The sequence below is a fragment of the Cheilinus undulatus genome, linkage group 10, assembly GCF_018320785.1.
Source record: "Cheilinus undulatus linkage group 10, ASM1832078v1, whole genome shotgun sequence".
Taxonomy (NCBI): domain Eukaryota; kingdom Metazoa; phylum Chordata; class Actinopteri; order Labriformes; family Labridae; genus Cheilinus; species Cheilinus undulatus.
The window spans coordinates 714,159-739,865 of NC_054874.1; the positions used below are offsets into that span (position 1 = coordinate 714,159).

General features: G+C 40.5%; 1 protein-coding gene across 2 annotated transcripts in view; it reads left to right on the forward strand.

Moving 5' to 3' along the window:
• The window catches only part of il1rapl2 (interleukin 1 receptor accessory protein-like 2), a 515,311-nt gene that overhangs the window by 362,151 nt on the left and 127,453 nt on the right, over positions 1–25,707 (forward strand). For both annotated transcript variants that reach the window (XM_041796951.1, XM_041796950.1), the window contains 2 exons: positions 20,370–20,556; positions 20,632–20,785. In XM_041796951.1, the coding sequence (XP_041652885.1) occupies positions 20,370–20,556; positions 20,632–20,785 (341 nt within the window). The remainder of the gene's footprint in view (positions 1–20,369; positions 20,557–20,631; positions 20,786–25,707) is intronic.

Here is a 25,707-nt window from a genome sequence, read left to right on the forward strand (position 1 = left end):
TGAGACCGATATAAACTTGTCCTAAAGGGATAACATATGTGACCTTTAACCTGGTCACTGATGACCCACCATCAGGAGTCTGAAAAAGCTGTAGAGGTGAGATGACTGACAGGGTCCCCCAGTCAATAATCATCATTAAATGACAGAATGTAAATTATTTGTAATGGTTTCATTGATTTCTTATATTAGACCTATATAATGTGGTTCTTAGACAGAGGTCTGCAGTATAGATCTCAGAGTAGAGGTTATTTTTCAGGTTTATTATGAATTAGAGAGACTATCTGAGTTTTCATAGAGCTACAGATCAAAAGCAGTCCTAGCTCTAACAATACAGTCATGCATTATACACTACAATATTACGGCCTTTATCTGGCAGTGAAAACGTCTCCAACCTGAGCCAGAAATAAGCTCTCATGTTTGTGATTCCTCCACTGCCCCTGCATTTAGACAGGTAGAAGCAAAAAAGCCATTTTCCTCTAAATAAACTGCTTTTTATCTTCAGAGAGTTCATCTCCAGGATTCCTCCTCTCATTTATGATTCTACTATCTACGGTGATTCAGTAAAATAAAGGCGTGTTCTCTCTCAGCCATTCCCCGGTGACATTCCTCGTAAACTGAACCACCTGTCTCTCTGTGCATTAGAGGATAAATCAGCTCTCTGTGGACTCACACATACACACTGGAAACACACACGGGGTGTTTTCTGATAGCAGCCAAATATTTAACCTTTCTCTTCATCAGATTAACAGACTCTGAGCAGGAGATAAAGACGGCAGGAATAAAGGGACGATGGCGGTATGGGAGAGTGGAACAAAGACGAGGTTGGAGGGAAACAGCAGAGAAGGAGACGTGGGTCATTTGAAGTTGCTTTGGCAGTCCTCTACAAACTTGGCAGCCATTGAGATGGTACTCTTCTCCTGTCAGTGTGTGCCGGAGCGTGCCAGAACCAGCTAACGCCTGCTGGTTTGGCTAGTCTTTGAAAAAAGCTGGCCTCGGTTAAGTCCTTAAAATGTTCAGGGGGTTTAAGGTAGACTGGAATAAGATCTAACCAGGGAGAGATATGGAGGACAGGATGGAGAACAACGGGGAGAGGAGGATGAAAACCTGGCAGCCTGAATGTTAGAGGATGAAGAGCCAACAGGACGGTGTCTATAGGTCTGTCTGTCCTCTATGAGGATGCTCATGTTAGAGACAAGGAGGGCAGGATTCCTGCTGGTAAAGTAGAGGATGGTTAAACTCTACCTATCTGGTTAAGTCGTTCATTCTAACCCAATGTTTGTCTGGATCTCTATTGAATCTAAATATCTCTCATTTCAGCAGATATTAGTCAGTTGTTCTCTCCATTAAGCAGCTAGCTGTGTTTCAGGCCACTCAGACTGAACAGACGCGTCACACACTTTAAAAGAACACGCCCTCTTCTGCAGGACTCATCGCCTCCGTTTACACAGGGGCCTCTTAAAGACAGCCTTAGAGCGCATCCACACCAGAGCTGTTTAGTCCGCTTTAAACAAACTCTGGTCCGTTTTCTGGGATAGTCCGGTTTGTTTGGAGTGGTGTGAAATCTCACATGAACTCTGGTGCAGACCAGACTCTGGTCCGGTTAAAAACAGGGGTCTCAGTCCGCTTCCAGACGAACCCTGGTGCGAACACAGCAGACCAACTTGTGAGCCAGAGGCAGGAAGTGGCATAAAGCGTAATGACTTACAGATTTATATGTGATTGAATCCACTCAAACACATGTCTGTACCTCACTTGGCGTCTGTGTAGCCATAGCAACACGTGGTAGTCTCTCGCTCACATGTTGGCTCGCCTTTTTCATCTGGGCTGATTCATTTGTCTCATGTAAAGAACAACATGCTGGACAGCTTGCTTCCTGCTCGTAATGCCACAACACAAAAGCAGAAACCCAAAGATAGCGTAAATTTGGTGTTTTTTCATCGTTTATGTGGAATTAAAGACCGGCAGAAGGAGATGGATTTCCAGTTTCATCCTCTTCTATGTCTCCTTTTCCTCTTTGCTGCTTCGTTGGGACGACAGCGCCACAAACATCTGGTTTGGTTTGTTTGACCGAGGTTAATGTGAATGTGAACCAAACCAAGAAAGTGCAACAACGTTCAAATGTGAGTTCTGAACCAATCCGAGTCCTCGGTCGATCAGGTGTGAAAACCGCCGCTTTAATCAACATAATGATTAGTATTTCCACGCTAATGTTACAGAAACGCTGCACATGTGTGCTTCTTGTTAGGTCAGTGGTTCAGTGAAGAAGCTTGGGGGGGTCTGATGTGCCCCCCCCATGGAAGACCACTGCTCTATAATAATCTACAGAGGGCAATTACATGCACTCAACAGCTCAAACACATGAAATCCCGGTAAATCAGACTCCAGCGGTCGCTGCAGCTGTAGAGCTCATTCTGGAATAATCCACAGTGAGAGACTTCTGAGAAAATGACCGTCAGTGTTGGAGCTGCAGAGGCTCTCAAATCAAGCCTTTGTTTCTGACTCCTCCATCAGCGCCGCTCTCTGAGTGTATTTGAGCAGCCATGTTTGACTCTAACCTTCTACTGTTTCTGAGGTCAGCTGCTTCAGTTTCACTCATTATTCCAAAGTCTGCGTTTGAAGGAAAACTTGAACACATAAACCGTGTTCCTTTCTCATCTCAGGCTGTGGAGGATCAGGAAATCTAAGAGCTGGGATGTTGATAAAATGAATAGAACCAATGAAATATGTAGAAGGTTCAAACCAGACAGAGAGCACAGTGTTTAAAACCAAATACTCCCGATGAAAGGTGCAACCAGGTGAGAGTTTATTTCAAGGTCACATATTTTGTCCTTTCAGACAAGTTTCTATCGGTCTCAGAGGTCCCTGAAACATGCCTGTGAAGGTTATTTCTGTAAAAACACTCCAGTATTGATGTCTGCATGTCTAAAAACCCCTCTGTTTCAGCCCTGCTCAGAACCAGCTGTTTCTGTGTCTGTGGCTTTAAATCTTACTGAGCTGTCAGACTCCGCCCCTGACCCCGCCCCTCTCAGGAAATGGATGTGGCTAAATAAAAGAGGCTTTCCTGATCCTCCCCTCAGCTGGCAGCTGAGAGGAGGATCATTAAATGCCACAAGAGACGAGGAAGGGGAGTGTTACGGCTGTGGCCGTATTTTGATGAGTTATTGTATCGCTGTATTTTGTAGTTTGTTCTGTTCTTTTGTGTAGGAGTGAGTGCTCTGTTGCTGCGTGGATCTTTGTCTTGTTTCATGTGAGAGTGAGTCTTCTGTTCGTCCCATGTGTTTGTGAGTGTGTGGTCTGTCGTGTGAGTGGATCTTTGTTGTCTACAGGTGGTGATACGTAATTGGTCGCTAGGGTGGCGGCAAAGAGACACGGCGCTGATTGGTTCTCCACTCTTTAAAATACGGCGGCCTGCAGCTGACGAGGAGCGTGACTGACAGCAGCATCTCGTTGTTTGCTCCCAGCCTCCAAAACCTTAGAGTTAACTGTGTCTTTGCATTACAGGATAGTTTAGCCGTAGCTTTGATTGTGTTTTGTGTTCTTAGTTAGTTCCTTCTGGTAATTGTGTTATTTTTTTTGGATAAATTTTACTTTTGAGCGCTAGATCGCCTCCTTAGTTTGAATCCAGTCTTTTGTTTGAATTTATAGCCTATTGAGTGGCCTGTTTAATTTAAAATACTGTAAATAAATGTTGTAACACTTCTTTAGTTTCTGACCGTTAGTTTGGGGACTGGGAAAAAACATTTACTTTTTCTACTTACAGTTGAAACCAGAAGTTTACATACACTATCTAAAAAGGCACATAAACTTTTTTTTTCTCACCGTCTAACATTAAATCAGATTAAACTTTTCCTGTTTTTGGTCAGTTAGGATTACCAAAATTATTTCTATTTGCTAAATGCCAGAATAATGAGAGAGATCATTTTTTAGACATTTTTTTATTATTTTCTTGAGAGTCAGAAGTTTACATACATTTCATTAGTATTTGGTAGCGTTGCCTTTAAACTGTATGACTTGGGTCAAATGTTTTGGAAATGCTTCCACAAGCTTCTCACAATAGTTTGCAGGAATTTTGGCCCATTCCTCCTGGCAGAACTGGTGTAACTGAGCCAAGTTTGTAGGCCGCCTTGCTCACACATGCCTTTTCAGCTCTGCCCATAAATTTTCAATGGGATTGAGATCAGGGCTTTGTGATGGCCACTCCAAAACATTGACTTTGTTATCCTTAAGCCACTTTGTAACCAGTTTGGCAGTATGCTTAGGGTCATTGTCCATTTGGAAAACCCATTTGAGCCCAAGCTTTAACTTCCTGGCTGATGTCTTGAGATGTTGCTTCAGTATTTCCACATAATGTTCTTTCCTCATGATGCCATCTGTTTTGTGAAATGCACCAGTCCCTCCTGCAGCAAAACAACCCCACAACATGATGCTGCCACCCCCATGTTTCACAGTTGGGATGGTGTTCTCAGGCTTGCAAGCTTCCCCCTTTTTTCTCCAAATGTAACGATGGTCATTATGGCCAAAAAGTTCAATTTTAGTTTCGTCAGACCGCAGAACATGTCTCCAGAAATTAAGGTCTTTGTCCCTGTGTGCATTTGCAAACTGTAATCTGGCTTTTTATGTTTCTTTTGGAGTAATGGCTTCTTCCTGGGAGAGTGGCCTTTCAGCCCATGTGGGTACAGGACTCGTTTGACTGTTGATAATGACACACTCTTACCAGCTTCAGCCAGCATCTTCACAAGGTCTTTTGCTTTTGTTCTTGGGTTGAGATGCACTTTTCGGACCAAAGCACGTTCATCTCTGGGACACAGAACCCGTCTCCTTCCTGAGCGGTATGATGGCTGGACATTCCCATGGTGTTTATACTTGCGTATAATTGTTTGAACAGATGAACGTGGCACCTTCAGGCATCTGGAAATTGCACGCAAGGATGAACCAGACTTGTGCAAGTCCACAATTCTCTTCCTGATATCTTGGCTGATTTCTTTTGATTTTCCCATGATGTTACACAAAGAAGCAGTGTGTTTCAGGTGTGCCTTAAAATACATCCACAGGTGTGCCTCTAATTAACTCAGATGTTGTCAATAAACCTATCAGAGGCTTCCAAAGACATGACATCATCATCTGGGCTTTCTCAAATTGTTTAAAGGCATAGTAATCTTAGTGTATGTAAACTTCTGACTTTGAAGAAAGTCATAAAAATTGTCTAAAAAATGATCTCTCTCATTATTCTGGCATTTAGCAAATAGAAATAATTTTGGTAATCCTAATTGACCAAAAACAGGAAAAGTTTAATCTGATTTAATGTTAGACGGTGAGAAAAAAAAGTTTATGTGCCTTTTTATATCGTGTATGTAAACTTCTGGTTTCAACTGTATATTATGTTAGGTACCTTCCCCCTAGACGGTGTGTAACAGGGAGTATGCCATGTTGGTGAAGGACATGCGAAGTATTGACTTGGAAAAACAAGTGCAAAATGCAGGTCTGTGTCACATTTAATGCAGGTGGATGTGAAAAAATACATGCCAAGCAGTGTTTTATGTGACACCAGTACGCGGAGCGGAGTCCGTGCGGTCGTAAAATTTGAGCTTTGCATGTACGGGCCTTGCGGACGTCCACTTTGACTCTGCGTGGACCTCCGCGGAGTCCGTTCCGTGTACGTTCAGCCTGAGTTTGTTTGGGCCTTAAGACTGAAACCACCTGGGCTCGTGAGTCTGGTTTTCCTTATAACTCAGAGAGAAAGTGACCGAGCTGGAACACCTGGACTCTTTTGAAACAAGCCTACAAGGAAACGTATCAAACACACCTGGATGAGATGAAATTAGAATTAATGCTGTCACACACACACACACACCCCCACGCACACACACACACACACCCACCCCCAATTTAGTCCAGGCTCATTTCACTCACACACAGTTAGCATTGAACATCTTCAGAAAAACTTACTTGAACATACTAAATGTATTTTCATTCATGTGCTCTGCTGCTTTATCCTGGTGGTTCTGCAGAGGGCTGAAGCTGATCTCCCCTTTGACATCACTGAGACAGAGGCAGACAACCAATCAGACTCATAGTCTCACCTTCAGAATCAACAGCCCTAAAATGATCCAACCTGAACATCTTCAGCACACGGAGAACATGCAAACTCAAAGATGCACGCCACCCTAACTACCCCGGAGCCCTGTTCTTATTTTATAATCCTCTGATGGATGCTTGCAGCGCTGTCTGTCGGTAGTAACAGCTCTGCAGACGTGGACTTAAATGCATCATTAGGAGACACAAACAGCCTCTACAATTACATACCTTCTCATGTACTTTTAAAGCATCAGTGCTCACAGAGCTCCATGCACAGAAATGTGTGTGAGTGTGTGTGAATGCCCACTCTCTCTCTTTCTCAGCCTGTTAGTTAGATTGATAGTCAAATTAATTTGCTGCTCCGTCCAGGTATAAACACGCTGCCTGCTGGCCAGGAAACATCCCCCTCTATTAACGCCATAATTCAATGCAGCCTGCAGCTGCCTGCCCTGATCACAGGAGGGTAATTGCATGGAGGGTGTGTGTGATTTATCGACGGGGAGGATATGGTGGATTACAAGTTGATTCAGAGATGAATTTATGGCTCATTTTGTATTTTAGGTAATTGGGATTTGTGTTTTTGGATGGAGCTGTAAACACGGAGCAACAATGTGAGCAGTCAGCCTGGAGTTTAACCGTGGAGGCCTCAGGGTATGTTGGACCTGATAAAAGATGTACAGAGATCTCATCAAATCATGATCAGAGTAGAATGTTGGAGGAAATCATTAGTTCAGTAACGTCTGTCTGCAGCGCTCGAGTCTAATATAGTATTCTCATAAAAGCAGGGATTTCTCTCACGCTGATTCTCAGATTGTGGTGAACTAATCCAATTAGTGCAACGTCTACAGTGTTGTTAGAGCAGAGCTTCTCAGATGGAGTGGTTAGACACACTAGTCTAGGTGTGCTGTGGGAATCTGTACCATCTGTTATTACTACAGCTTTAGAACAAGTCCTGTAACCAGGCCTGGCCCAGATCTGGACCCCTGAAAACCCCAGAGGATGTTCCCTCCCCAGCTGGGATCTGTTGATGATATCAGTGCATGTGTGTTGGATCAGTAGCATTGGTGCTGAAAAAAACTCAGAGTCTGATTGGAGGAACGCTCTGTCTGTCACATCTCTACGGGCCAATCAGAGCAACAAAACACGTGACGTAGCCGCTATCGAGCTGCACGTGTGCAGCTACTGAGGAATAACGGTAACCATGGCGACTATAGACATGTCAGTACTCGACTTTTGTGGTTTTTGAAAAGAAAACAGCTCACTGCTGTTCGTTGTTCTTCTTTTAACGAAGAAACGTCGTCAAGTTCTGATCAAACTGGTGCTTTAGCAGCATCCACGCTGATCTCTTCCTCCATAACTGCACCAGCTCTTGCTGCTGCTTGTTTACGGCACGACTCTGCTGCGCCTCAAAGTACCGCCCCTCGTCGCTGATTGGTCCTGTCACTTTCTAACCGGGCCCAAACGGTTCAGATGGGAGCTTTGAAGATGGATTCACCAGAGAAAAACGTAGAAACAGGCGTATCTTAGGTTATGGCAAGCTACTGTTGGGTTGAAATTGGTGTTGAATTCATTAATTCATGCTATTTTTCACCAAGTTGTTTTCTACCCATTTATGCCACTACTTTTGACAACTTAAACCTTTTAGCTGCTTTGTTTTTCTTTATTTTTGCTACTTCTTATTACTACTTTTGACCCATTTTGCCCCTTTTTGGAACTTTTTGCCACATTTAGCCCAATTTTGTTTTTAGTTTTTTTTTGTTTGTTTGTTTGTTTTGTTTGTTTTGTTTTTTGTTTTTTGCCACTTTTCACCCAATTTTGCTACTGTTTGGCCATTTTTTTCCCATTACTTTTAACCCCATTTTGCTACTTTTCTGCCACTTGTGATCTATGTTGCTACCTTTTTGCCCATTTTTGCTCAATGTTGCCCTTCTTTATCACTTCTAACCCATTCTTACCACATCTTTACAACATTTAATCCTTTTAGGCCACTTGAAACCCATTTTTGACAATATTTTGACACTTTCAACAAGTTTTTGCCGATTTCAACCCATTGTTTGGCCTTTTCTTTTTTTCTTTTTTTTTTTTACCAATTTTAGCCCATTTCTGACTTTGTTTTGCCACTTTTTGCCTACTTTTGCCATCCCCATGATCCCCCAGCTGGCTGGGCCCCAGAAAGCTCTCCCCTGTTTCTCCCATTATAGTCCAGCTTGACTGTAACATTATTTTAAAAATCTATTCTTATGGTTTAAATATGGTGTGCCTTGGGATTTTGGCTTAACCTGAGGTGTTAGAGGGCTGAGGAAGACCTTAAAGCATTGATAGGTAACTTCTCATTTTGAAATAGTCGCTGCAAATGTAAATGTCACAGTACAACAACATTATACAGGGAGAGCAGAGTCAGTATTCAGTTGATCAGATGGTGTTCTGTTGCAGTTACTGGGAGTTGCTGTTAGCTTTTAAGCTAGCCAGGAGTTATAGTTGAGACTAAGGCTTCTTTTTCATCCTTTTTGTGTTTTTCTTGATGGGAATTTCCCGTTCTTTCTCCTAAAGGTGTCCTGGACTATCCATCTTCTTTTATTGACGTAGATTTTAACCTATGTTGTCGACTTCCTGCTGCCATTTGCTCTGGTTGCCCAGCAACAGAAGACTCCTCTGTAGTGGATCAAGATCCACCACACAGACCGGTCCAGGAGATGGACTACAGGTGTGGTGTTCTTAGAGTGGAGCCGATCCTCATCTATTTCTAATTTTGCAGAAAAGAGCCTGATAAGAAAAAGATGATTGCACCAACATGACCTCCATAGATGATGAGGCATTATGCACAACATCAATTCTGCATATATGTCCTGTAAGCCCCTCAGAGAAACATGACAGTAGAACATTTGTTGGCAAGAAAATGATGAATTGATGCCACATATCTTTTTCCAGTTTAACTTTTAATGACCTACCATAGAAGGCAAAAACAAAGATGAAATAAAATTGTGCTCAATTTGCAAAAAGACAGCATGTTTATAAAAACTATTCCCATAAGTGCAGTCAGACCTCTGAGTGTGCCACACACTGTTGAGCATACTTGTGTTTGCTAGTGAGGGGTCATGAGCAAAAGCTGCGGCTCCCAGAGCCGATGCTTTGTAGTGAATCAGAAGAGCCGGCATAGAGTGAGAGCCGGCTCCCAGGTTTTTTCCTTTCCCTGCTTAGCTGTCACAGTGCTCAGCCCCAGCTCTGGTCAGAACTTTGTTATGATTGGCCAGCATGGCGGCCCTGCTGGCCAATCATAACAAAGGATTATACCATTATGTGAAAACAGAGAGGGAGGTGTCACTTCCCGATCCTTCCAGGAAACCCGATTTGTACTGCGCATGTGCAAACATGCATCTACATCCGCTCAGTATTTATTCTAACCCTAACCAGTGGAATTAAAATGCTAGACGTAAGAATGGTTTTGTAGCAGAATAAATGCACAAAATTAGGCAATTATAAGGCTTCTCATAAAAACACTGAATGCACAAGGATTTTCAACACACTAACCATTATTTTTTGCAAAGTGAAGGTAAAATATAGGGCTACAAAAGATTCTAAATAAAGAACCGTTCAGGAGTTGGCTCTCTGAAAAGAGCTGAACTTCCCGTCCCTGGTGTTTGCAGAAATGCTGAAATAATAAGTGCGACTCGTAACCTGCAAGAAAAGAGCGTGACAGGTTCATGCAGACAAACGTCATCATGTGTCCAGATTACATAATAGCATATTGTTTTTACTGTGTGTGCTTTATACTACATTTCTGCAAAAGAAGGAAGGATATTTCTGGAAGGACACAGAAATATGTTAGCGTTACTCCACTGGTCTGATATGCAGAAATAATTGTCACTTTATCTCATTTGGTTGCGATTCTACCTGCAGTTAAAGATAGAAATGCACTGGGAGCGCCGGTGCTCCTGCAGTTCCTTTGGATGGCAGCTAAAAACCACAACAACATAAAGCTGATGAAATCTGTCATCAAGATCCATCGTGCAAAGCTTCAATCTGAAAGGCTTTACCGGATCAGTGAGGGGGTTTGAGGAGAAAGAGGCCGTAGCTACCGGCGGAGTAAAGTTGTATTACAGGCCGGTAAACAACAGCTGCCTTCAGTGGAGCGTTCCCTTAGATGTAGCTACAGCGGCACTTTTACCAGAACAGGACTACGTTAAATTTTCTAAGAATAACTGCACGGCCAGCTTGTCTTAGTGGAAAAGATGTGTTTGCTGAGCTAATCAGCGTTCCAACATCAGACACGTTTTCACACCAGGACCATCAGAGTTCCTGTGGGAGTGTGGGAGAGGACCGTAGTGGAGTCTAAGGTTGAGTCTTAGAGAAAGAATCGCTGCATTTCCTCCTTCTTTTTCCAAACATAGTCCCAGATAGATCAGAGAAAGGAGCCTTGCAGTGTTGGCGATACTGCAGAATAAAAACATCCTTTTTTAAACCCACAGAATTAAAACCCAAAGCTCTGCTGGTAAACACATTAGCTAGTCTATTGTCTTCTAGTAATGGGCTGTTTTACAAACTGAATGGTTGAAATAGATTCCAAACAGAGGCTGATATGAATAAACGCCCACGCACAGACACATTTGCATCGGTTAGCGGTGCACAGCATGTGCTAAACGCTCCTGACATAACGTTAGCAGTGGAGTTATGTATATAATGACTTATGCAAAATACGTTCTTCTTAAATAGACGCTGCTTTCATCATCTTTAGAGGGGCGGGGGTGACAGAGGCTGATCCAGCGTTAAGAGGAGGTAAGTGGAAGGACAGCAGAGAGGGAATGAGAGGAAGCTGCTGTAGTCCAGTCTGCATCACTGACATGAAGCATCATGAGGGTTTCTGTCCCAGCCTCTCTGATTCTGGATGGATTACTCTGAAGTAAAGTTTTTCATCACTATTGATAGTGGGGGTGAAATTAACCTTAGAATCCACAGAATCACATGACTGCACAGGGCCAGGCTGGTCTAAACAGTGGAGCCATGCAGGGTCACATCAGTGACTTAGTGCAGAGGAGCACTGAACAATTTTGGAAAATAATCTAACTGTAATTTTTTCCCCAATATTACGATTGCAACTTGATCTGTGATTATGTCTCAAGTTCCTCATTTTTATGTATTATAAATAAATAACTCTGATAAAACCAACATAATATTAGATTAAACAAGGGCTCATCAGTTTAAAAAAAACACATCTCATTATGATGATGTTGATTTATATTGTAAATTGGATATAAATAAAGGGAGTGATTTTTATGTCATTCTTAACACTTCTGCCCTCCTCGGGCATTTTTGGCCATTTTTCTCAACTTTTTTAAATTTGTGATCATTTCATCAGGAACTGTTAAATGTTTGAAATCCAGCATGTTTTACTCTTAAATGTCATTCAGACTCTCTCAGTGAATTTTCTACCCTCTGGATGCCTTCAAGGCAAAAATGTACACGTACAAAAATCTGCCATTAAATCAGCATACATCAGTATTTTTTCTACTTTTTTCATAAATCTCTTTAACAACTTCAGACCTGCTCAAAACTACCAAACATTCAATAATTCTCAGAGTTTTAACCCTTTAAACTCACACAAAACTCTCCATAATATAACAGTCAAAAATAGAAGAATGTGGTGCATGGTCCTACAATGAGTACAATGTTACAATGTCATTTAGCAGACGCTTTTCTCCAAAGCGACGTACATTTGAGAGCAAGAACAACACAAGCAATGATCTAGACAAGAAGAAACAACATCAGCAAGTGCCATCAAGTGCTTCAGGTCCAGTTGGACGCAAGTGCTGCCATGTAGAGTTTAAGGCAGAGTACCTAAAATATACGTTGTTTGTGGAGTTTTTTTTTTTTTTTTTTTTTTGCTTGAATCTGGTGGAAAACGGTAAAAATGTCAAATTTCACTAGACTTCTTCACATTGAAATGCTGACATTAAAGAATGCATGATTTTATACTGCAGTGGCAGTGAGATTAAAAACCTGGTTTTAATGGAAGTCAATGGAGGCATTTTAGCCTCCAAGATGTCAGGAGGGTATTTCTGATATTATACAAAAAATATTAATGCAATCAAATCAGTTTTGTTGTTAATCTTTGACCCATCCAAGACTCCCATCACCCCCAAAGCCCCATCTTTATACTGTTTATTTCAAATAATCAAACTGGCATGAAAAGGGTTAAAATTCTGAGAATTATTGATTTTTTTTTCTTTTTTTTTCTAGTTTTGAACAGGTCTGAAGTTGTTTAAGAGATTTATGAAAAAAAGTAGAAAAAATTTTGACGTATGCTGATTTAATGGCAGTTTTTCTGTGCGTGTACATTTTTGCCTTGAAGGTAGTAAATCTGAGGACACAAAGAAAAGGCTAAAAACGAAGAAAGTAGGCTAAAAAAAAAAAAGGCACTTGAATAATTGCTTGGTATGTAATGCATAGTGTCTCTAGCTGCAATAAAAAAGTGTTAAACTGGTATTTGGACATAAATTTCAGGTTTTGTAAATATTGCACCTTCTGCAGCATCATATTGTGATTTAATCTCATTTTTGATTAATTGTCCAGCCCTACTGCAGAGTCCATCTTTAGTCCTCGGGGGTTAAAAACGCCGAGGACATTTTTAATCTTACCATGGAAACAGAATTATCAGAGTCCTTATTTACATTTCCTGCAGAAAGAGGAATATTAGAAGTCATGATCAGCTTTTTCTCCTGGCTGCCTGCTGGCAGATGTTTAAGATCCTCTCCTTTAGTGCTGCTTAGCTTCCACCGCTATAAAACCGGCCCAGCACGTTTAACAGTCTGGTGTTAAAAATCTGATCAGTAAGGAAGATGTGGATCAGTGGGTCTGGACTGGTCTGGATTCAGGAACCCTTCCTCCTTACTGAGAAAGGTGCAGGGCTGTTTCTAGCTTTGTGGGAGATTCCTGATCCAGTAGCTGATCCACAGACATGCTAATGATGCATGATACACATGATATCCTCTCATTTCAGGATTAAACATCTTCAGTTGAGCCACTCAAGGAAAATAACAAGGAAGACATCAGTCCTCCATACGTCAATAAATAAAACACGCAGTGATTTTAAAAAATAAAAGCAAGAACAGAACTGATGTCACTCACCAACTAGCATTCATCCGAGGCTAGCTGGCAGCTGAGTCCCTATTTTTTACCCCATCTACTCCCATTATAAACACATTTTTTGAATACACTGTCATTGCAGTTTGATTTATTTTTATTTTTATTTTTTTCATACCTTGGTGTGTATTTTATTTCCTGAAATACCAAAATTCATCCCAAAATTCACACCCTCAGCAAATGTATCAACACAACCAAAGTTATCCACAAAATAAAGTCAAAAAGGGTAAAAAAAAAAAAAAAAAAACTTCAGGATTAAAGAGGGTTGATAAAAAATGTCCAGTTCTATGGAATATACCTCTATAATTGAGGTCTTACACCACTGATCATCAACTGGCGGCCTGGGGGCCACATCAGGCCCCCCGAAGCTTCCTGTCTGGCCCCCGAAGATCATTAAATTCAGAAAAAGAGGAAAATAAGACGTTGTGGTTTTAAGGGTATCCTGTGGCTTTAAATGTCGACAACTGTTAAACCCACCCAACAGACAATTAACATTAAAATAGTTTTGGAATGAATGAACATTCGATCTGTTTTTACAGAAGTTTGCTGTCATAATTAGTAGATTTTTAAAAAGGGTTACAAGAGGAATGAAGAGGTTAGAGAGTAGCAAAAATGAGTGAAAAGTGGTAAAATGGGTTGTGGAGTGGCACAAAGGGGCAAAACTGACAGAAAAGGTGGTGAAAAGAGGTTAAAGTGGGGCAAAAATTGCTGAAAGAGGAAAAGAAAGGGGAGAAAGTATCAAAAATTGGTTGTCAGTAACAGAAAATAGCATAAAAAGTAACGAAAAGGAGTAAAAAGTGGCAAAAATGGCACAAATAGGTTACTACATGCAGGAAAAGTGGTTTTAAATGGGTCAAAGAAGGGCTAAAATTGGGTTAAAGGGGCAAAAAGTATCAAAAATGGGTTAAAAGTGGCAAAAATAGAAGAAAATTGGCAAAAGGGATAAAAGCAGCACAAATGGGATGAAACATGCAATAAAAGTGGTTTCAAAAGGGGTTAAAATCATGCAATATTGTGTTAAAGGGGCAAAAAGTATCAAAAATGGGTTAATAGTGTCAAAAATAAGTAAATACTAGTGCTAAATTACAGTGGGGGGGGGGGGGTGCAAGGCCTGTCTCCTCAGCCATTATAGATAGCAGTCATAGATCTCACTGCTAATGACTAAAAATGTCCTGTCTTTTGAAAGAAAATACTACAATGTTAACCAGACCAGAATATTTCTTAAATTTTTGTGTATTTGAAAGTCCGGCCCCCAGAGTTTCTGTTGAGTCTAAATCTGGCCCCTGTGCAGATGGACTCGATGACCTCTGTCCTGCAGCGTCTCTAATAGTTCCTAAAGTTTTCAAAGACAGATAAATGATTAATTTTATAGGATGTGTCCACTCTGCTGTCAGCCTCATGAGCAGTACTCCGGCCCTCACCCGAGCAGGGCTCGTCACCTACATTTGTTCAACGGCCAGGTTTTTTTTTTTTTTTTTTTTTTGATGGATGCTTTGAGGGCCAAACTTCCTAATAAACTTAAATTAAGGGACATTTTGCTCTGATTAAAATAGTAAGATCAATCCCTATACCATAGCCAGCCACAAGGGGGCGATTGAAAGATTTAAGCTGAATGCATCTGAATCCATCGTTTTAGTCAAGAATGAACCCAGAATATGTGTTTATGATATTTGCTAAGAATGGATGAAAGGTGGAATTTTATTAAACATCTAACCAATCTGGACAATTTTTATTAATTCCTGTTTTTAATAGCTGTATAGAACTCTATTTTTTTCCTCTGCATATTTCTGAATTTGATCATGGTTCTGGGGGCCGGATGGGAAGATCTGGGGGGCCTGATGTGGCCCTCGGGCCACCAGTTGATGATCACTGCTCTCCAGACTCTCAGTGAACCAGAACCAGCAGATGAAAACCACCCAAGCATGTTCAGACAGACTCTTAATGTTAATGCCCTCTGGACTCTATCTCCTCTGTGCGTTGCTCTATAACCTGATCACCAGTTAAACCTGCACACCTGCACACTTACTTTTGTGATGTTTTTATTCCATTAGGCTTCTTTCTTTAGTTTGCTACCATATTTTTCTATAACTAGCTGCTGTTTGTGGCAGTAAAAGAATGAAACGGATGGATTTATAGGATAATATGTGCAGGAGGAGGTGATAGAGGAAGTGGAGCAAACAGGAAATGGTTTCTAAACATCTGGAAGAGAACAGAAAATGCTGCAGGCTCCTGTTAGACTGAGGAGGAGGAACCAAGCAGAGCGCTGGATGAAAGGCTCTCAGGTCTCTAGTTCAATCCTCTGTGGTCTTTGTTTGCTCAGGGACTGAAATAAACCCTCGTGTTCCCGGTCTAAGTGGTTCAGATCCTCTCAGATGAGAGGCTGAGTTTGGGGGACAGTGTGAGCCAATCAGAGAGAAGAGATCGATAAACTCCTCTGTGTGGAGGTGAACCTGGAGATCACACCTGAAGAAGGCACTCACCACAATCTAACAGGATGTTTGACTGATCAGTTATCGATCTATATGATCAGGTCTGACCCAGACTCAGTCCCAGCAGGGCCAGGTTCTGGATTCAGGTCCAACCTGAGGGCCTAACAGGGTCAGGATTTAAACACCTAAACTGTCAACCTCATTCTCACCAGTGATGAATTATGGGAAGAAAAACAGCACTGATGATAAATAATTATGACATTTAAAAAAAACTCAAAATAACGAGTTCAAAGGTCAAAAAAGTAAAAAGTCAAAGTCATTTATTAAAATTACTAAAAAAAAATACTTAAAATTTTATTAAAAAATATCTGAGATAGAAAGTCAAAATCCCGAGTTTAAAAGTTAACACAAAATAAAAAATTAAAATCCAGAGTTTAAAGTCAAAACATGATATTGAACAAAATTATGAGTTAAAAGATTAAAATAACAGGATAGGATTTAAAATCATCAGCTTAAAAGGTCAGTATGAGATAAAATCTTAAATTGTGAAGCTAAAAGTCAAAGTTAGGAGCTGAAGAGGTGAAAACATGGCTAAAAGTTTAAAATAACGAGTTCAAATGGTCAAAAAATGACTTACAATTTAAAATTGGAACTAAAATATCAAATTATGGGATTTAAAGTCAAAATTATGAATCAAAGAGGTCAAAATATGAAATAAAAATTTAAAATTCTGACATACATAGTTGAAATCATGAGTTTTATAAGCAAAACCTAAAAAATAAAATGAATAATCGTGAGTTTTTAAATACAGAATATGAGACTGAGAAAGAAATTATGAGTTAAAAGGTCAAAATGTGACATAAAATTCAAATTTGTGAATCTAAAAGGCCAAAACATGAAATAAAAATTTAATCATCATGAGTTTAATTTGGAATTGTGAGATGCAAAATTGAAAATATGAAATCAAAATTAATTTATTTTCCCACATTCCTGAGTTTTTATTTATTTTTTTTACTCCTTACTTTCTACTCAACAAGAATATTTTAAAGCATCGAGGTTTAATTTTCTTTTTATTTCTTATAGTAGAGAAAATCTTCGGACCCCTTTAACGGTGGGCCAGTTATAATGAGAATATGATAGGATCTTATGGCCGGGTTTGGCCCCCGGGCCTTGAGTTTGACACCCCTGGTCTGAATGGTATCAGGGTGGAACAGGGTCTGTTTTAGTCCTGGTTTGGGGGTCACGGTTCGGCCCATGTTGTCACACGAGGAAGACTTCTGAAAGAGGAGAAAGGCGATCACAGAGGCGGGGTTTATGTAGGAGGCTGTAATGTTTGACGACCGCTAAAACTGACAGTAAGAGGAAGAAGCTGCCGCTGCCATGGAAACGGTCAGATCACTAAATAACGGCTCTATAATGTAAACGTTAAAGTATTATCTCTGAAACTTTGTAAAAGTCCTCCAGGAGGATTGGCTGAATGTTCAGTCTGTCACATTAATAATGAGCCAATCAGAGCAGTATGATGTAGTGAGCATGTGCAGCTGATGAAAACTGCCGCTATAGCTACATCTGAGCTAGCCGCTCCACCAGCAGCCGTTGTTTACATGCTTCCAGTTCAGCTAAACCCCGCCCACAGCTACCGCCTCCTTCTCCTCAGAAGAAGCTGATTGGTCCATCAGTTCTACATCAGGCACGCGTGTTTGGAGTGGAAGCGGCGATCTGTCTGACAGAATCTGGACAGACCTTCAGCCTTACAGGGAGACAGCAGCTCTTCTCTGTTATTTCTTTAGTTTTATTTCTCAGAAGAGGAGGAGCTCCCGGCAGCCATGACAGTCTGAGTCTGCTCAGCCTCTCAGGCTCAGCTTGGCCATCATGTCTCCTTGTTTTCTGATTGGACCAGAGGTGTTGAAGGCTATTAGATTCTGTTGGTAGTATCATACCAGGCAGACGATCAGCTGTTCTTCTCTCTGCAGCTTCATTCTAACTCTCTCTCTGACAGGCCGTGGATTTAAGGTGACTGTTCTCTCTCTGCTCTAAAACACCGCTGCTCTGCTCCATATAAACAGCTTTATTTAACACCCAGGCTTCACTTGTCGTACCAGTTTACTCGCTTTAAAGTGTCTTTAAACTCTGCAGCGGTGTCATGTTGGCCAAACAGCGACGTTTTAAATCACACGGGTTAAAACGAACCTCTACAGCGGCGCCTACGGCTCTCCTCATCTCTGACAAAGTCTTCTTTTGTTTGTCTGTGTGTGTTACAGGTTATACAAGGTTATACAACTAATCATTTCTCCTCACTCTCAGTTTTTTCAGTCCTGTATCTGACATGTAAGAGGGGCTATCATTTCACCAAAATACCCACCACAATGCCAAACAGTGGGACGATTCTCTAAAGAAGAAAGTGGCTCTTAGACAGCAGGCTAATGGAGCCATTACTGTCAGCGTTAGCGGCTCTGTTTGACAAATAAACACACGTCATCATGCTTTAAACAAATCCTCTCACTTTCATTTCAGAGCAGATCACTGCAGTTACAAATACAGACTGAAAAAATAAGTCTTTGGATGGGCCGGCAAACAGAACTGTAAAAAAGTCGAATTTCCTTTTTCTGATTTATTTTTATTTTTTATATTTTACATATTTAAAAGTTTCAGATCATCAAATTTTAATATTAGACAAAGATTCCCCCAGTATCACTGACATCTATCAGTCTACAAGGGGGAACATAGACTTTTCTAAGGCTTTGGGACTCCAGCTAATCATGCCTAGAGCCATTATCCACAAATGGAGAAAACTGATAACAGTGGTGGACCTTCCCGGCCTTTCAACATGACTCCAGGAGAACATGGAGGACTCACCTGGGAGGTCCCAGAAGGACCCAGAACATCCTTAACCCTTTACCTACTGAGCCGGCGCCGTGTTTTATACAGAGCTTAACAAATGTATGAGACCACCTGTCATCTCTGTCTCAGAGACCATCCAGCATCATGAAGTGCTTTAATGCAGACTCTTTCATTTTCAGTCAGCTCTCCACGTTTTACCATTTTGAACAGGAATGAGGAATTTCAAACTGAATTCACCCAAATGTGAGCCAGCTCACTGGGCTTCTCTGAGAAGTCAGAAATGAATCAAGCATAACATTCAACCACTAAAACTCATTTTTCTCTTCAGGAATGACAGTAAATAACTATAATTTAACATATTAATCAGAAATATTCATGTGCTTTACTATTTTTTCAGGTTTTTTTTTGTAAATCAGTAAATTTGAAAATTCATGGATAACAATAATAATTCTATTTTAGCATTAAAAATGTCATTTCAGTTAAAGAGCTTCTACATATTGGTGTATTAACCATTGCAGAAACATCAAAATGATTTTGGTAATTACCAATGCTGTTAATTTAGGGCAGCTGTGGCAGAAACCTGACTGTGGTTAGGGTTAGGGTGGGCTGATACATTTGTTAAGAACTGTATGTCTGGAGTATTATTACCGTAACTCTGTCAAAGTTTGTCCGATCAGAAAAATTCCAATGGTGTTGGAAAGCTGAGAGTTGTGGGCATGCACACATATATGGTTCATTACGGTACTCACAACCATATGACGTGGGCATTCATAGCAAAACACCAGAAGTTTTGTGAGACCGCTACACGGATTCTCAACACTGTAACTCCTCGAAAGTTCACTCAATCTAAAAAATTCCAACGCTGACAGAGAGCTGAGAATCTGTGCTTTCCACCAATATATGATGTGTGGTATATATATTACGGTAATGTCGAACAGTACCGTGAAATCGGCAGCTTTGGCAGAAGATGAGTGAGAAAGGAGAGTGAAGGAAGAGAGTAAAAGGAGAGCGAGCGAGAGTGGTGTTTTGTTTTTCAAAAATAGTGTTAGATAGTGGCATCTGTGCATGTCTGTCATGTGCAATAACAACATGTTACTGAGAATGTTGAGAATGCATTTTTCCACCTTTATCTGCACTAACTGTCTCCTATGTATATAGTTATCTTTTGCACTGTGTTTTGCACACCCAGAGTCCTAGGCTCCAAAAATGACTGCTGATTGTTCTAAACATGTATAGGTTCACATTTCAAATGTCAAATCAAAACTTCATGAGCAATAACAACATTTCTGCTCATAAAAGCCATGAAAACAAATCTGTTTTTGTGTTTTTCTTCTTTTAAACTGCTGACAATACATATAATGTGTAATAGTCATTCAACAGATGTTGAAAAGTCAAGTTCAAGGGAGCAAAGCTCTCAGACTTAGGGCATTTCCTGACTATTTTACAGCCATGATAACTAAATATGTCCAAATCGCCATTTTAGACTCAGTAGGTAAAGGGTTAAAGGAAATGATGGGATGATTTTTAGGAGCATTGATGGCATCATCCTCAAAGAGAAGATGGATTATTGGTGAAGCTGGGGACGTTGGGGGCAGCTGTAGGCCTTTGTTGGCAACTTTTATAAAGTGGTTGAATCTGGCGAGGAGCGAGGACGGTCAACATGAGGAGGAGATGTTTGTGAACCTTCACTGGTGGTTTATTTATGTATTTTAACGTTAGCTTCATCTGAACATTTAAGTGTGACAAATGTGCAAAAATAAGGAAGGGGGGTAAGACCTTTTCACAGCTCTGTATGCGGGCCCATCCAAAGGCTGTTGGTAGAAGAAGGTGCTGAAATGCTTTTATTGAAGACTGTTGTTTTGTTTGTTTGTTTGTTTGTTTGTTCAGGAACTCCACTTACTGCATGAAAGTGTCGATGTCGATGATCGTGGAGGAGAGCGACGAGGGAAAGTGCTTCAGCACTAACATCCGCCACCTGGAGAAAGCGGAGATCACCCACAGTAAGATGGTCACCTGCCCTGACATAGAGGACTACCTGGCTCCGTATAAGCAGCCGCAGATGACCTGGTACAAGGTAAGGCTCTCACAGACTCTGCGGTCTGAAACGCTGACGGTCTGCTGATCCTGATCCGTGCGCGTCTCCTTCCAGGAGTGTGAACGGGTGGAGTGGAGGAGCTCCATCGCAGTCAACACCACTCACATCTGGATCCCTGAGGTGGAGGAGGGCGACGGGGGAAACTACACCTGCGAGCTACAGTACGGATCCAGACTGGTGCGACGGACCACAGAAGTCAAAGTCACAGGTAGGATACTGGTCCTGGATGAATGAGGACGTGTGAGGATGATCACTGGACAAAGAAAAGACAGAAACATCTATTATTTATGTCGTATATTATTAAAGATTTAAAATGAGTTTCTAATCAAACGCAGCGACTTAGACGGTCAATAAGGAAAACTAAACCTGCTGAAGCATCAGCAAGAAAAGAAAGTGTTTTTGTGGAAGGTTTCACCAGACTGATGTTCTTTTTCTCTTTTTGGTCCAGTCTCTAGATGTGATTTCTTTCTCCCACTGATCAGACCTTTAGTTTCTTTCTTGCTGTCAGTTGTGATTCATCCAGATCAGGTTTTTATGCTGCTTCACTTTATTTTCAGATATTGATTCCAAAAATCTCACACGGTCGGGCACTTTTGAGGGTTTTGTTCCACTTGTTTTATTTGTTTGACTCAGTACTGGAGTATCACACTGAGACCAGAGGAGCCTCACCCCAAGCTCATATAGGAAAGTTCATTTAGATGTGATATCTTGTTTCTTGTCTAAGGAAGAGTGAAGACATAAGAGGCTCTATCATGACCACAGCAGATGAGCTGTCTTAAACTCATGGTGCACGGTGATCGGGGCTCTTCAGTCCATCTTTAAGGCATACGATCCAGGCATGAACTCTGTGAGTGTTCTTGTTCTCCTCCTGTTCTTGTTGTGAAAGGAGAAGCTGAACACTGGAGGAGATTTCTCTGTGAAAATAAGACAAACAGGATCCCTCCCTGAGAGGACAGGCAGTCAGGAGCTGAAATGATGGAGTTTACTGACGTCCATGGGCATAGCACAGGGGGGAGAAAGGGTGCTGATTACCCGGGCCCCCAGTAGGGAGGGGCCCTTGAGAAACCTATATTGAAAAGTGCTAGTAAGAAGTAGGGCTGGGCAATTAATCAAAAAATTAGATTAAATCGCAATATTGCCTGCTGCAATTTTCAAATCACAGAGGGTGCAAAGGTGTCAAAAAGCAGATTTAAACTTTTTTTTGCAGTAGAGATTTTATGTGAGACATATGCAGTTATTCAAGTGCCATTTTTTTAGAATAGTCTACAAAAATCCTACCTTCATTTCTGTAATTAAAAAAAAAAAATCTTATATGAGAATGACAAAAACCCTCTAATGCAACAATTCAAATCCAATTTGAAATACGAGTCAAAATCATCAGAAATCAATATTTTTAAAAATCGTTCAACCTTTGTTTAGGAATAAAAGAGAGTTCAGGAATAATCGTAATATCGCAATAATGGGGAAAAAAAATCGCAATCAGATTATTTTCCAAAAGTGTCCTTATTGAATCAAAAGCGACTAAATTAATCAGTCAACAGACTGAAATTTGTGTCAAATAGAATAAAATAAAATACTGGGGGGCTCTGCTCCAGATGGTGTAGTCCAACACTGCAAATAATGCAAGTAAACTTAATTTAACAATGGTAAAAACATTGCTCATAAATGGAGAAATTATGGTTCAAAAATACATTAAAATGCGTGGATATTTGTAAAAAAAGCACAAGATTTGTTGCTTGGCTAGCTGGTTAAGGGGGTCCCTGTGTAATACCCTTTCTGGGGGCCCTACATCCCTAGCTACGCCCCTGCTGACGTCCCCCCAGCGCTATCTCTGTACCCTGGTCAGTAACTGAAGAAGAGCGCTGTAGGGGTCACAGGGTTCTGGTGGACTGTCCAGGTAAGGCTGAGATCTGGTGGCTGATACTGAAACTGTGATGTTAAGTCAAAGGTATTAACCCTACCCCTGTGTTTTTAAAGTCCTGATGCTGGTCAGAGCAGGCATCTCTGAAACTCAGTGACCTCCTCCACAGCAGGAACGCGGCTGCTTCTCGTATTCACTGGAGGTCTGAGCGCCTCCACAGCATCCGTGATGTAGACAGATGCCTGGACTCTGTTTCACATCCTCCACGGTTACCACAGAGCTCTCAGACTCTCAGCGTTCTCTCTTCAGATCTGACTTTACAGGCGTGAGCAGTTACCACACTATCCTGTTATTTGTAGAGTCAACACATCTGTGGAGCGTCAGTGGTAGCCTTGGGTCAGTGACTTCCTTTTCCTCTGTCAGGAGTTGAAGCAGACTTCTGTATATCATATCTACTGTATGTGGAGCTGCAGGCTGCAGCCTCGCCTTCTGCCCACGCATGCACACATCTGAATGCACACGCTGAGCGGCTCCACAGTCTGATGTGACGCGCTACGGCAGGGTAAGCAGCAGAGACTGATGCTGGACATGCCTGGAACAATGTCCTGTTAGAATATGCTGTCATGAATTTAATGCTCCATATCTTTAACTTCTTAAATCCAAGGGCAGGAGTCAGGATCTTCTGCATTTTACACCTGAGGAGCTCAGCAGCCCTGCAGACTGACAGAAAGAAACAGTCAAACAGTTTACAGGTGCATCTGGAATAAACTCAGAAATCATTTCAATATTTTTCTGTGATTTAGTTTAAAAAGTCACCCTCAGCGGGCGGGCGCCAAAAATCTCAGGGGGGGCAGAACCCTGTGTGCATGCCAAAATGAGATGTTTTTATTCTTTAACCCTTAGCTTCATGACCTACCAACACCTCCACTCCTCCATGAGCGGCTCAAAAATGACCCCAATCAGAATGAATGTGTTTTAGGCTGTAAACTGAAGAAATGTCTTTCATTTTGGTTAAAGATGATTATTTTATTATTTTTTGGTCAACAAAAGAATGACTTCATGTTTGACATGTTCATTTATCACTTTTATTAACATTTTATCCTGAAGCAGCTTTGAGAAAGGTAAAAAAAAAAAAGGTAAACATCCAAAACTGACCCCAACAGGAGAATGATCAGTAATAATAATAAGATCTGGTTTGGTTCTACATGATTGAATCATTTTCATAAACTAGAGGAAATGATGGGATGTTCAGAGGGATTTCAGACTGTTGAACCACCAGTGATGCATGTTATTGATCACTAATTACTGATCACTGATCAGAACAAGGTCCATAAATGTCTTTAACTAGAGGCTGCCACTCTACAACAGAGATGTCAGACTCAAGACCTGGTCCAGTTCTACCTGGCCCAGTAAGGTCTGCAGATTTCCTCCAGTATAAAAACCGAAACTTAGCCTGGATTATTTGAAATATCCTTGTCATAAAATGTAGAAAAGGTTAAAATAATTAGATAAGAAGTCAGGAATGTGGAAAAAAAATTGTGTGCAGGGGGTAAATTCATGACTTCAGCTTTTTATTTCATATATTGATCTTTTGATTTCACAACTTTAAATATTAAGTCATATTTTCACCTTTTCAATTCATGATTTTGAATTTTATCTCAAATTTGGACTTTTTTAACTCATAATTTTAAGTTTTTATGTCATATTTTGAGCTTATAGAGTCTAGATTTTAAATATTAAGTCATATTTTGACCTTCAAAACCTTACTTTCATTTTTAATCCTTTATTTTATCTGTAAGACTCACAATTCAAAATTCTACCTTACATTTATAAATTCATGATTTCAAATTTAATCTAATATTTTGACCATTATAAACCTTGATTTTGATTTTTTTTTACCATTGAAAATCCTGGTTTTATGGACTTAGATGTGAGGATGGACAGTAAATGTAAACCTGACAGTCACAGCTGATAAAAACCTAAGGTTCCTAGGGTTAACCTTTGAACTTCCATAGAGAATGCTTGGGGTCATTTTTGACCCCACGTATGGAAAAGTGTGGAACTGATACAAAAAATGACATTACTTAAAAAATATAAATATTAAATACAAATACAAATGGCCTCATGTCAAAGACAACCTGTTAGAGGAATACGTGGAAGATTAAAGGATAAAAAATTAAAATTACAAAGATATCACAAAAAAGAAACAACAGCTGGGGTCATTTTGACCCCACTTACGCATCTAAGGGTTAAAAGTCATGATTAGAAGCAAAAATGTATGATGGTATATTAAGGCCAACATAAAGCTAATGAAGAGGGAGTACGTTCATTTTTTTTAGAAAAATTTAACATTTTTGGGAAAACCATTAGAGATTATGAAGTCTAAAGAAAACAAACTCAGAAATTCAGATTTTAAAAAAGGGAGAAATTTACAAAAAAAACTCAGAATTTCCAAGTCTAAAAAGTCGGAAATTTTAAAAGCAGAAAATAAAAAGAATTCAAGGTATAAAAATTCTGAATTTACAACCATGTAAAACACACACATATATATATATATATATATATATATATATATATATATACACTTAAATTTAAAGTCATAAATGTGCGTGGAAAAAATGTAGAATTTTTCAGATTATTAGGTTTAAATCCCGTTTTTTGTTCATTTGTTGTTCATTTTCAATACATTTTTATTATCATCATTATTTTTTTATATAAAAATGTATTAAAAACTTACAAGAAACCAAACTAAAATAAAAAATAAAGACATCGAGCTCTGTGTTTGAGGTTTCTGTGCAGAATATTTTCTTAAACTGGATTACAGCTCAGATAAAATCACGTCCTCCTCAGACTGCAGAGACCTTCAGCGTGTCGATTATAATGAAGTCAGGTGTGTTCTCTGTGAATCCTGACGGTTCATCATCACCATGGCAACAGAACGTCTCATCCTGAGGCACAAAGGTCATCAGGAGGTCAGAGGGTCACAGGGATACTACTCTGCCACAAAGAAAATTAACTTTAGAGATGGAAAACCACAGACTTCACATGAAAGCACTCATCCTCTGTAGACTTCATCATGTTCTCACCAGAGCAGAAGAAAACATGGAATCAGATCCAGATCAGCAGCAAACCTCCAGGAAGGAGCGGTAATCACTCTAGGTTTACTTTCCCCTGTGAACTTGTAGTTCTCCTGTTATTTCGTCTCCAGCTGCTCTGACCGCGGCGCTGCAGACCGCTCCAGTATGAAAGGTCGCTGACCTTTGGTGGGA